Source organism: Puntigrus tetrazona, unplaced genomic scaffold (genome assembly GCF_018831695.1).
Source record: "Puntigrus tetrazona isolate hp1 unplaced genomic scaffold, ASM1883169v1 S000000672, whole genome shotgun sequence".
Taxonomy (NCBI): Eukaryota; Metazoa; Chordata; class Actinopteri; order Cypriniformes; family Cyprinidae; genus Puntigrus; species Puntigrus tetrazona.
Genome location: NW_025048291.1, coordinates 155,050 through 169,302, shown reverse-complemented (window position 1 = coordinate 169,302; position 14,253 = coordinate 155,050). Strand labels below are relative to the sequence as shown.

Sequence of the window (14,253 nt, the reverse complement as noted above, 5' to 3'; positions counted from 1 at the left end):
CATAAGCTACTTAAAGTGTATCAAGACCGTACTTGTGTACTTCATGTGTATCTATACTTTACACCTTATCCAGCTGCAGTTTGATTTAACCCACCATTAAACAGCTTAAATACACGTAATATTTTCTAATTAAATGAGATCTAAATTTTTATATTATTTTTTTCTACTTCACTATAGTAAAAACAATAACAACCTGGTCTCATAAAAATATTGTTTGAAAATTATGATTTATTAATCAAAACATTTGTGTAAAAGGAATTAAAGGCATCTCATAAAGATTTGTTTACTGCCTCTAGTGTTCATTCCCTTTGGAAACTGCAGTGATATGAACTTGTTGATATTACTATGTGCCTCACTTAAAAGTGCACTAAGGTACATTTATGCCATGAGACCAGGTAGGACAATAAGGGTGGATACATAAGAGCTTTGTCTAAATCACTGCCTAGATTGCTGGAGTAAACATACACATCGCCATAACTAGCAAGGAACAGAGAGAAACTGAGACCTTAAGCAGAGAAAATTTCAGGAACGACCTACTGCCAAGCATATGTTGATTCAGTTCTGTAAGGGTCATGAAACCCCCTGTTTCAGCACTGGTTAGTTCTCACCACAGTTTTAAAATATGCTAAAAAAAATAGGCATGGTATGGTGCACTGTGGGGCAAAGGGAGAAAAGGGGAGACAGCTAACAGCTTCAGGTTCACACAGTTTAATTTCCTCTTATCGACTTAAAAACAAATGCACAATTCGGCCTCTCTTTCAAAAACATAAATATATACATATAATGTGCTATTACTCCTCTGATTACTTTTAAGTTATTTGTGTTATGCTCTCCTTAGGTAGAGCTACAGTGGATATAAAAAATCTAAACATCCCTGTTAAAATGGCAGGTTTCTGTGATGTTAAAAATTAGACCAAGATAATAATTTCACCTTTTCCACCTTTAAACCTGTGTAACTTAATTTAAAAAAAACTGACATCTTTTAGATGGGGAAAGTAAAAAAAAAACTAAAATAATGTGGTTGCATAATTGTGAACACCCTTAAACTATCAGTCTATCAGCATGACACATCTTGACTTGATCTTGATCTTGAAAACTTTCAGATTGTGAGAGCTTCTCCTTGTACATAGCATTCTTCAGATCACCCTGCAGATTTTCAATCATATTCACATATTCAAGTCTAGGCTCTGGCTTGGCCATTCCAAAACTTGAATCTTCTTTTGGTCAAGTCATTCTTTGTTGATCTGAATGTGTGCTGAATCGTTATTGCGCTAAAAGATGTAGTTCCTCTTCATCTTCCCAGTAGATGCCTGAAGGTTTTCTTTCTGACTGGTATGGAACTGTTCATAAATCCTCCGCTATGACTAAGGCCACAGTTCCAGCTGAAGAAAAACAAGCCCAAAGCATGATGCTACCACCACCATGCTTCAATGTAGACATGGTTTTTCTTTGGTGATGTGCAGTGTTGTTTTTGCGTCAAACATACCTTTTAAAATTATGACCAAAACATCAACCTTGGTTTCATCAGACTATAATACCTTTTCCCATATGCTCTTGTGAGAATTCAAATGTGTTTTTGCTAATTTTAACTGGGCCTGGATGTTTTTCTTTGTAAGAAAAGACTTCTGCCTTGCCACCCCTACCCCATAGGTCAGACATATATGAAGAATACAGGAGATTTTTGTCACATATAATACACAAACAGTACTTACTAGAAATCCTGCAGTTCTTTTAATGTTGCGTAGGCCTCTTGGAAGCCTCCCTTACCAGTTTTCATCTCGTCTTTTAAATCAATTTTGGAGGACATCCAGGTCTTGGTAATGCCACTGTGGTATACCTAATGCCATGGAAATTCTTTGTACCCTTCTCCTGACTGATACCTTCTAACAATGAGATCCTCTGGAAGCTCTCTAGTGGACCATGGCTTTTGCTGTAAGATGTGTGATAGGGTGAAGAAGAGAACACATGGCAAGAAGAGCTCAAAATCAATACCCGAAGGGTTGATTTATTAAAAGAAAAAACAACAAGGAAATACGGGTGAGTTAGTGTCCCAAGGTGCGTTTGATGCTGCGGTGCTCTTCTCTTTCCTGGGTGATGTGCTGAAGCGGTGAGTCCGTGCCGGGGTGCCATGCTGCTGTCTGTAAGGAAAAGGAGAAGTCGCATTAGTGGCAGCCTGTATGGAGTTCATGCTCAGCCTTTTGGCATGCCTCGTGGCTTTTTAAAGCTGGCAGGTGACGCAGTAGCAGCTGTGTCCGATCAGCCGGTGATGGGCGTGTCCATGTGCTCCTTGTTGATTTCCCAGGCGACACTGATGACAGTTTGGGATGCTCGTCACCAGACCAAGACCAGACCCGTGTCAGAAGCATCCGTCTGGAGCAGGAAGGGGCATTAGAAATTCAGGGCTCGCAGAGGACGGGTTCGATGTCAACGTCTCCTTGGTTTGTCCAAACGCCTCCTCGGTGGCAGGTGTCCACATCACTTTCTCCAGTTGCCCCTTCCTGGTCAGATCTGTCAGGAGGCAGCTAGAGAGGAGAAGTTAGGGATGAAACACCTATAGTAGCTCGCCAATCCAAAATGGCTCGTACCTGGGTCTTGGTGAGGGGCCTGGGGTGTTCCACAAAGCTTCCACTTTTTCATCCCAGGGACTGCCAGTACTGCCAGTGGCTGCTGGGGGTCAAGAAGGTGGTTTTGCTTTTGAAGAGGGAGACAGAAGTACTTGCCAATACCCTTTGGTCAGGTCAAGTGTGGAAATGTATGGTGCCCCTTCCCAGTCAGTCCAACAGCTCATCCACCCTGTACATCGGGACCCATCGAAGTCCGACACCTCATTCAGTTGGCGGAAGTCATTACAAAAGCAGACGGTGCCGTCAGGTTTTGGGACCATCACGATCGGGCTGGACCAAGGGCTACAGAGACGGCTCGATCACCCCTAACTTAAATTTTGTATTTCCTCCTCAATAGTTTGCTGACAAGCGCCTGGGACCCGATAAGGCCGCTGCCGGACAATGATTCCTGGGGCCGTTCGGATCTCGTGCTCCATGACATTTGTCGCCCGGGCATGAGGAGAACACATTAGAGAACTGACTGACCAGGTGCTGAAATCCCCATTCTGGGCAGCCGAGAGATGGGGGTTGACGTCAACACGTTGGGCACGTGGGGCAAGCCTAGCAGAAGCGCTTCACCTCAGCATCCATGCCAGGCCAGTGGAATCGATCCCGGATCTTTTGGCACATGTTGGAAACCCCCAAGTGCCCGGCCATCGGATGTGTGCGTAAGCTCCAAGACCGATTCTGTCTTCGACCGGGGAACCACTATCAATAATTTCTCCACCCCCCTACACTGGGCCACACAGTACAACAGGCCGTTTTGGACAGGGAATTGTGGGAGAGGATGGGGCCCAGGCCATACCTCCTTGGCCTCAATCACCCGGACCTGGGAACACATCATAGAAGACATTAGAGTTTTGGGAGGGGGACTCACTGGAAGGTGGCGGTTAGCAGGCAGTCTCGTCCGAGCAGCACCGGTACGGGTAGGTCCTTGACAAGGCCGACTTCCAGGGGCCAGGTGGACAAAAGGGCTGATAGGTTCACTCGTCTGGTGGGTCGAAGAACCAGAAGGTTTGCCCAGATGAGCGTGACGGCATTGCCTGAGTGGACGAGAGCTCGGTAGGGCTTTCCGTTCACCTTCACCTCCACCTTCACCTTAGGAGCTCCTAGAGGTTCTTGATGTACGATGCAGTCTGCCAGCCTTCCTCCGTGGGCATTGGTTCATCTTGGGCAGAGGGGACCGCTGGCCTGTGCACAGGTCGTCGGGTGCCCTCCGCGTCGTTGCTCCTGGAAATGGCAGCACTCACTCCCCGGCTCCGATGTTGGGCCGCATCCGCAAGTTCCACGGCCTCGACCAGTTCAGCTGTGGTCGCTGGGTTCCTGCTTAGTGATGGAACCACGAGAGGGCTCGCAGGAAGCGGTCTACAATGACACGTTCCACTACCTGACTGGCTGACGGGGATCCCTCTAGTAGCCAATGTTGGGCAAAGTGAGTGAGCCAGCCCTCAGTGGTGGCGGTAGTCTCGAACATATTAAGATATGCCTCAACGTCATCACTTGGGACCTAGTGATCTGGTGCTGGCGGATGCTGACCTCAGTAAGCGTTTTCAAAAGTTCCTCCATGACTGGAGAGCAGAGCTGCGCCAACCGGAAAACTGGGGTAAGAACAAAACGTTTGGGGTGAAAAATGAGATCATTTGCCGATGTTTTCTTTCTTGATGGGATGAAGAGAACACACAGCAAGGAGAGCTCAAAATCAATTCCCCGGAGGGTGGATTTATTAAAGAGAAAAAAGCAACAAGGAAATACGGGTGAGTTAGTGTCCCAAAGTGCGTTTGGTGCTGCGATGCTCTTCTCTTTCCTGGGTGACGTGCTGAAGCAGTGAGTCTGTGCCGGGTGTGGACTGATCGGTTCACACGCTGCTGTCTGTAAGGAAAAGGAGTCGCATTAGTGGCAGCCTGTATGGAGTTCACAATAAGCCTTTTGGAGTGCCTCGTGGCTTTTTAAAGCCGGCGGGTGACAAGCAGCAGCTGTGTCCGATCAGCCAGTGATGGTGTGTACATGTGCTCCTCCTTGATTTCCAGGGCGACGCTGATGACAGTTCGGGATGCTCATCATAGATGCAACTAAGAAAAGTCAGGAAAAGCCTACTAGAAATGCTGACATTTATTCAGAGTTAATCAAATGTACTTTAAATGATGACAGGTGTGTACTGGCAACATGTACAGGTAACATGATTGCTTAATTTTGAACACAACAATATCCCCACGTTATAAGAAGGTGTGCATACTTATGCAACCACATTATTACAACACAGAAACCTGGTATTTTAACAGGAATGTGTAGACTTTTCATATCCACTGTAGTGGTCCATGCAGAGTGGTTCACACAAGTAGCGCATTGCTATTGGCGCATTTAGAAAATCTTAAAACACCAATATGATTATCAAATTGTTATAACTTGCATTTTATTGTAGTATCTGGTTTTAAATTTTGTGCTGTCATACTCATGTTGACATCATGAAACCGCTGATTTTGTCAATTATGCTTGACGCGCCACTTATAATGGCGCGGGCAGGTTGAAATTCATCCACTGCATTTGGTCCACAGCCCAGACTTTGGACACTCCTGGACTAAGTGAAAGTTGTCTTTGTGCCAAACTCTTATTACAAGACAAAAAAATCAAAAGGCACAGACACAAACAACCACGTTGCATAGACAAGACCAGATGATTCAACAAACATGAACTTATAAAGGGAAGAGGTAACGACTTAAGGATATACACCTGAACATAATGACAATCACGGAGACAGAAACTAGGTCACACATGAAGAATGAAAACACCCATAGAAACAGTCCAGGGTACTAACTGTCACACATGTGGACTCTTTTGTTGTTGTTTTTGTCTTGTGCCATGTGCTCTGTGTGCCCTACCTTCCGTTCCTGTTAATTGTATCATTGTCTTCAGGTGTGTCTTATTAGTTTAGTTAATTCCTGTGTGTATTTATGTTCTGGTTTACTTTTGTTTTATCGTCGGTTCTCGTCTTTATTACATGTGGTTTTGTGTCCTGTCTACCTGCCTGCCTGCCAGCCTGTAACTTTATTGTTTATTTTGTTCCTAGTAGATTAAAACTGTTTAAGTTTACTTTTCCTTGTGGAGGGCTCTCTCTCGCAAAACCACACTGTGACACTGACACACTAAAGCCTCAAGAATAATTTAATAGACACTGACACATCATTAAATGTACAACAGACCATTGTCAAATTGTGACATCAGCACTATGAAGATTTTAAATAAAAGATAAATGAAAAATAAAAAGATAAAATCCAACAATTTCTAACAATTCCATTTATTGGATGCTAACTTTGTTTTCTATGACATGCAACACAAACACCTAAAATCTCAGAAAAATAAGACTGGGGTTTCATGACCCTTTAAGACATATTGCTGCTGCACAAATAACATAAAAACCAGTCAGCTTATCACTATCATTCCCACCCAGCGTTTACGTGCCTATTATTGTTCATCAAACAGGTTCTCCTCACTCAGTGATGCACCCACTGAGAAACCTGACGAAAGTGCTCTAGTAGTTGTCGATTCTATTGTACAGAAAAAAAATATAGAGGCACCAGCCTCCACAGTCCAACAGAAGGCAATTAACTCTCAGCACATAGAGACTCTTTCACCTAGATATCACACTATAAAGACTGTGTCTGTTCCTGATTTAGAATACACAGAAAACATCCAGACCAAATTAAAAGCAACAATTTAATTGATCAACAAATAAAAATACTGAATGCTAATGCTAATGCTTGCTGAATATACGATTGCTTTCTGAAAAAGCACTTTATATAAAAGTATAAACTTTACTTTTATATAGGTACTTTATATATAAAACTGCTATGAAAATGAGCCATGTCTAAAAGGTAAAGGGGAGGTGTTGTCACAATTTATATCAATATCCTCAGTACTTCTCATAAGGCAAGCTTTAAGTATATCTCATATGAAGTTATGGTGCTGCATATAACATTATCTAGAGAAACACATGCTAGCGATAAATCCATGGCATGTTTATATTGGCTACTTTATATAGGGTACTACATAGATTTTTGCTGATTTTCTTATTTAGTAAGTTAGTACTGGCTGGAGATAAAGTCTTAATTGTTTAATATCCATGTTTATAATGAAATTAAAATTAATAAGGATCAGCATTCTTAGACATTCTGAACTCTACTGGGGTTAGACAACACGTGTCTACTTATTGTCATACTATAGATTTAATACTGTCACATGGAATTGATGTTAATAGTGTGAAAATTCTGTAGCAAAGTGATGATATTTCAGATCATTATCTAGCCTTATGTGAACTCTATATAGCTAAAACCGTAAATTCTGTACCTTATTGTAAGTATGGTAGAACCATAACTTCCACCACAATAGAGTGCTTTTTAAGTAATCTCCCTGATTTATCTCAATTCCTTAATGCATCCAATACAGCAGAAAAAACTTGATGATGTAATATAAACCATACACTATTTTTTCTAGCACTTTAGATAAAGTTCCTCCTTTTTGCTTAAGAAAGATGACAGAAAACACTCTGACCCTGTGGTATAATGAGCACACTCGCACCCTATATAGAGCAGCCCTGGAGAAAAACAAAACTAGAAGTATTCATGTATTGCCTGACAGGAAAGTATCCTGTCATTACAGAAAAGCATTAAAACTGCTCAATCATATTATTTTCCATCTCTTTTAAAAGAAAACAAATTTATTCAATACAGTGCATAAATTAACAAAAATAAAGCTTCAACAGGTACTTACATTCCCAAGACTGCAGTAGTTAAGACTTTATGAACTACTTTACTTCAAGATACTATCAAAGATACAAATTGTAATCCATCAGTTAAAAATATCACATCAGATTATGCTTTAGAGAATGAGTGGAAGTTTTCCTGAGGAAATCTATATTATAGGAGAGGAAGAATTGTACAAAATTGTTAAATCATCTAAATCAGCAACATATCAGACCCTATTCAATCTACACTATGAAAAGAGCTGCTTTCAGAAGTCATAGATCCTATTTTGACTATTAATAAGTCATCATTGTTATTACTATATGTCCCCACAAACTTCAAATTGGCTGTAGTTAAGCCTGTCATTAAGAAACCACATGTTGACCCCAAAGACTTAGTAAATTACAGACCAATCTCGAATTTCCCTTTTCTGTCAAAGATACTAGAAAAGGTAGTATCATCACAATTATATTTCTTCTTAGAGAAAAATGGAATCTGTGAGGATTTCCAATCAGGATTTAGACCTGTCATGAACCGCGCCTCTGTGGCTCTGTCCGACGACCACCGGAGGGAACCCTTCCCAGAATATTAGCCCTCTGAACTCCATTTCCTTTCTTCAGCCCTGATCACCTGCCCAGGTGTACTTCATTAGACTGCTATACTGCGAAGTGTTATCCTTGCTCGGCTGGTAATTCTAAGCATTTGTTCTAAGCGATTATTGTCTTCCCATGTGTGACTTTGCTCTGTATTATCGTTTTTTGCTGCTTACCCACTGACCTATTGCCTGTGTACTTCAACTCCGTTTCTGTCTGCCTGCCTCGACCGTTGCCTGACTCTGTTTTCAATTCTGCCTGCCTTGTGATGTTTGCGCTATTGTTACCAACCCCTGCCTGTTTGACTATTCTCATTCTATTTCATTCTTTTGAATAGACTAGAAAACAATGTTGGCATTAGTGGAACCCCCTTACCATGGTTCAAATCGTATTTATCTGACCGCTATCAGTTTGTAGCAGCAAATAAGGAGGTATCATATCATTAACAAGTGAAATATGGAGTACATCAAGACTCAATACTAGGGCTTCACATTTTACATTTTACCTCTGGGAGATATTATCAGGAGATGTGGTGTTAGCTTTCACTGCTGTGCTGATGATACTCCATATTTACTCTATATTTCTTTGTGGCTGGGAAACTTCCTAAAGCTAAATTCTGAAAAAAAACGGAGGTGCTAATTATTGGACCTAAAAACCCACATGTAGTAACCTAGAACTCTGTCTAACACTTGATGGCTGCTCTGTTAATTTTTCTTTATCAGTTAGGAACCTAGGTGCGCTGTTTGCTGGCCATCTGTTCATAGGAGAACTGGTCCTCATCTGAGCCTGGTTTTTCCCAAGGTTTTTTTCCCTTGCTTAGTTGGGGCTTGCTTAATTGTTAAATCTTGTCATTATACGTTCTTATCATCCTATTCTCCTATTTGATACAATCTGTATTGTTAAAAGCACTATATAAATGAAAGTGATTGATTAATTTATACAAGTGGAGCTGGGAAAGGTGTAGGGTTTCAGAGAACAACAACTGATCAGCCTGCAACAATCTAGAGTTTCATGACTGAACTATTTATTAAATACTGATTAGTGAATAGTATATATAATATACGGCTGATATCTTGTTTATGATCACTCACCTATTTTTCTGGTCATCAAATGCTGAACATGTGTGTAATCATTAGATGGGTCATATTTTGCATTCTTTTCCACATGTATTGTTGTGGGTGACCAAGATGAATTGTAGGTTGATGGGTTTTGATTGTGTATCTGGGCCAGTTGCGAAGTGACATCTTGAACTTTCTTCTTTTCCTTTTTAAGCATGCTCACTAATATACCTGGATAATTTAAATTAAGGACAATGATTATTTTATAACAATGATAATTGTTTCATCTTGGAGACCTGTGTGATACAAGGAAAAACAAATGGTGATCATTTTTGCCCTATGCAATATAGCTACATTACTACATTACAAGTCTAGTTTAGTCCCATATAGCCTGTTTAACTAAAGTGTTTAATTTTTTCTGTTTGCTGCATGCCCCAGAACTATTGTCCGACTTGGGTCCAACCCTTTGTATTGCCAATTCAGACTTTGAGTGTACCCTGCCTAAACTATTGCCTGTCGAGGATTACCTGTTTGCCTTGCCCCTTGGATTACAGTTTTTTGGATTTTGCCTTGTTGCTTGTCAGATTCTCATTCACTTTGGGTGTTGCGGAGGAGAAACTTGCTCCAGATAATTCAAGTCACGTCACAGTTGATCATACAGAGTCACATCACATCCCATTTGATCATCTAGAGTCTGGTCACCCAAAGGCGTCAATGATTTCTACTGAGGTGGCAGCTCATGTTGACGATGTGTCCAGCATGTGCTTTAAAACCTCTTAAGTTGGAGGAACTTGCTTCAGCTTTTTATGCAGTGGTGGTGTTTTTGTCAGCTCGTTTAGTTATAATTAATGCTCTTGAAATTGAAATCGGTGGGCCCAATTTTGAGTAATATGTCAAAATCATGAACTTTTTGACAATGTTAATGAGTCAATAAGTTTGAACTGATTGCCTGTCTAGTTTCAGTTTTTGATGTAAGTTATGAAAAGCTTACCAGTCCATTTTCAGTCAATTCATCCAATTGCATGTTTCATTCAAGTGTTTGTTGATTTCTTGATTAAGTTTTAAGAAAACCTTCCTTTGAATGAACATGTATATTTTTTAGGTTATTGTATTTGTTGTTATTGCTCTTGTGTAATTGTATTGCTATTGTATTGTTTTATGCATGTTTATGATAGATCACTAGTTAATATCACCACAATTAAGCCATGTTCATTATTGAATGTTTAATTAGTTTTCACATGATCTAACTGATATCTAATATTAATCTTTGTCTATCAACCTCCAATCCAGTGTATATACAAATTACCATGCTAGGTAACAAAGAGACACAAAACTCTCCCTCCAAAAGTTTAAGACATCATTGACTCTATCACCCACAAGAGGTGTGACCTTCACAGGCTACAATGTAATTCTGCTAGAGTTACTACTGCTATAGTTTGCCTTAATGTGCTGATTTGTGAGAACCTTGGCAATCGTTTAAACATTATTTGTCATTCATTTTATTAACATTTTACACATGCAGTTTATGATAAAATCTGATTATATCTGATTATATCTTATTGTTCGTTGTTCGTCTTTTCACAGATTTAAGGCCTAATGTGTTACTTATAATTGTATTCATTGTGATCCGCTCACGTGAAACATTTATGTCAAATTTATGGTGTTATTTTAGTATAGCTATTAATTCACCATTGCCTGTGAAGTGGACATGCTGTATTGATTGGCAAATTAACTGCATGTGATATCATGACAACATGTGAGTTACCCATGCATGTTTATAGCAGTGCAAGTTCATCTCCACTTACACATGTTGTAACCATGCAGTAGTCTACTAGCAACTTACTAGTAACCAAAACTAACTTTGTAGCAGTTGCACAGGCATTTAAGCTAAGCCCTTTACCTTAGCTGTTAGCACCTGACTAACTAGTGTAAAGTGTACTCTCCCACTTCACTCTTGGTCTCATTATTACACTATTTGGACATTTTACTATTATTATTTCAATGGTACCTTATTTTAGTTTATGTGACCTTCACTATCCTCCTCTTGTTATAGTACTATAGCAGTCCTAGCGATAACCGTCTCGAGGTCCTAGCGATGCCCCTTGAGGTATATGATGTATCTCTGCTAGCTTAGCTAACAGGCCCCTAGGTTATGACACTGCTGCAGCATTTCTTTTTAGCAAAGTGACCATTGCTTAGTCATATATTCTAGCTTAAACTAAATAAGAGACTGCAACAAAAATGTACATCTGACACCCAGCCTTAACCACCAAGAACTGACCAGCATCAACTTCTCCTTGGCCTAAACCCTCAAGAGCCTCAGACAGGAGGTAAATGAACCGAACCTGCAAGTCACAGAGTTCCACAGGGAACTGACAGATAGGCTTAGATGGATAGGCACACCATGCATAAGCTTAAGTCTGTGTTGCCACAAGATCTAAGCAACACCACAAACCTCAGATTTCTAGTGATGTTCAAGGTCCACAGAGGGCCACCAACCACCTGCTTTCCTCCTTGTCATTATCATTAGGTCAGTCTAAAACCCTCTTCAAACTACGGCTGTTCTACAACGGGGTATCATGGATTGCCTACTGGCTAACAACCATATCACCCGGATCACCTCACTCCTATGTTGAACCTTAAACCACATAAAACACATTGCATTACATGAAATACACAAAAGAATGTTATTTTTAGCAACATCATATAACCCTTTAAACAAATGATTAATCACAATTATGCATTATTGCAATGAGGGGAATTGTTTTAAACTAAAACGTTTTAGAAACTTTTATAAAACGTTAAGTTGTTTTACTGAAAATAAATGTTTTAGTGGTTGATTTGAACTAACTAATTACCATTAATTTGAATAGTATTTTTAGTTGTTCATAATTTGAATAAAGGATACTGATCTCATTATCACGGTGGGTCAACTTGTCCTGCAGCTTTTGGACTTCTGCATATGATTTTCTCTGTTCTTCATCAGACAGGCCCATTAAAGGAGTACTGTTGATACTCTCCCCATTTTGAGTACAGGATCCCTCTCGTACCTTCATCTGAAAAGAAATGAAAACTGATTGCCTGTGTAATATGAAATACATTAAATGTTGGAAAATTACATATGTAGCTAGAATGTAGTCATTTTATTTCAGGCAATATTGTAAGTATTTATTATAAGAAAAATCAGCATGGTTTTTTAGAATATGTGAACAGATTTTCACACCACTCTTGTTTACCACATCCAGTTCTCAAAAGACTGGTAAACAAATTATCTGCATTTCATTGCCTTATTTCAGTGCCTTTTTTTTTATTTATACTGAAATGTTGATTTAAGCTTAGTTGGTCTTTTAGCAGGACTCCAGCTTGACTAGCAAAGACCAACATGACAAGCTAAATATTGGCTAAAACATATTTAAAACCAGAATGGGAGACCAGCTAAAGCAGCCAATAAGCTTTGGCTGGTCTCCCAATCTGGTTTTAAAGAGGCTGTTTTCATGTGGCTGCCATTGCATCATCCAGGTGGATGCTGAACACTGGTGGTGTTAACCTGTGCCCCCCTTTGTAGTGCAATAGTGTTTCCATGCAAGATGCAAGTGTGAGAACCGGGACTTGAACATGGGTCTCTAGTGCCGAAATAAAATACTCTCCCACCGAAGCGTTGGACCCAAAATACGAGACACAAAAGTCAAAAAAAGAATATCTTTTATTTCCAGGGCAAAAATTACAATCCAAACTGAAAAATACTCCAAAGGCAAAAATATCCCTCAAGAGTAGAAAAGAAAATATCAGAAGCCCAGGGACAAAAATTCAAAGAAAAGATAAGTTTCAAGAGAACTTACACATGAACCAAAAGGGCACCAACAAGCAAAAATAACCAAGAACAAATGACAAAAAGAAAGCCACTTAAATAGGGAAGCTAACTAGACAGGGCTGGGACTAATAAACCTAATTAGCTGAGAGAAAGAAACACAGGAACATTGGCACCATCAAGTGGCGAAAATAAGGCATGGCAGATTACAGATCCTGACAGGACCCCTCTCTAGGAACGGCTCCTGACGTTCCCTTCAACTTTGCCCCCTTTCTGAGCTCTGAATTCTCGAATCAACTCAGGATCTAGGATGTCTCGGGCGGGAACCCAGGAGCGCTCCTCCGGACCGTACTGCCGGGACCATCGAACTTGACGAACATCAAGTATCCTGTGGACTGTAAATGCAGGTCGACATCCAATGACCCGAGGAGGGGGAGGAGTTTTATCTGGGATAAAAGGAGAACACAACACAGGTTTTAACAGGGATACATGAAATGTGGGATTAACCTTAAGTGAACGGGGTAAAGTTAAACGATACGTGACAGGATTTACTTTCCTAGCTATTTTGAAGGGCCCAATGAACTTCTGACTCAGCTTACGGGACTCCACCCTAAGTGGGAGGTTCTTAGTCGAAAGCCAGACCCGTTGCCCAACACGCAGAGAAGGAGCTGCTCTTCGCTTCCGATTGGCCTGGGTCTGGTGCTGGCCAGACGTGCGGAGAAGTTTAGCCCGGACAACTCTCCAGACCCTCCTACAGCATCTGATATGAGACTGGACTGAGGGCACGGCCACTTCCATTTCTTGCTCGGGGAATAGAGTAGGGAAATAGCCGAATTGGCACTCGAAAGGTGAATGGCCAGTAGACGATGAATGGAGGGTATTATGAGCATACTCAGCCCAAATGCAGGAACTCCCAGGATGACAAGCAAATGAAGAAGTAAGAGCCCACTTGAGAACCTGAGCTCGAACAGACTTAGGGACATACAAGCAATTCTCCGGACCTCCACCAGGACCCGGTTCTCGTAGTTGGGCTTGACGTACTGAGGTCTCCAGAGCCCAACGCAGGGGGGCCACAATTCTGGGTGTCGGAATAATAGGGCAAGGGGCATCTTCTTGGGACACACAGGCATAGACTCGAGATAGTGTGTCTGGTTTAAGATTCTTAGAACCTGGTCGGAAGGAGAGAATAAAATTGAACCAGTTGAAAAAAAGCGACCACAGTGCCTGGCGGGGATTAAGACGCTTGGCTTGCTGGATGTATTCCAGGATCTTATGATCAGTCAGCACCTGAAAAGGGTGTTTGGCCCCCTCAAGCCAGTGCCTCCACTCCTCCAGAGCAATCTTAACAGCCAACAGTTCCCGTTTCCCCACGTGGTAATTCCTCTCAGCAGGACTCAGCCGATGGGACAAAAAGGCACATGGGTGCAGCCTGTCATCCTTCTCTCTCTGGGACAG

The 14,253-nt window shown here is 41.1% G+C and overlaps 1 protein-coding gene across 1 annotated transcript in view; it reads right to left on the bottom strand.

Annotated features, from left to right (window-relative positions):
- LOC122334898 (kinesin-like protein KIF6) overlaps positions 1–14,253 on the bottom strand; it is a gene marked incomplete at its 5' end in the record, with an annotated part of 104,202 nt that overhangs the window by 50,401 nt on the left and 39,548 nt on the right. Inside the window, 2 exon segments of the mRNA XM_043232782.1 lie at positions 9,024–9,221; positions 11,899–12,046. Of these exon segments, the coding sequence (XP_043088717.1) occupies positions 9,024–9,221; positions 11,899–12,046 (346 nt within the window).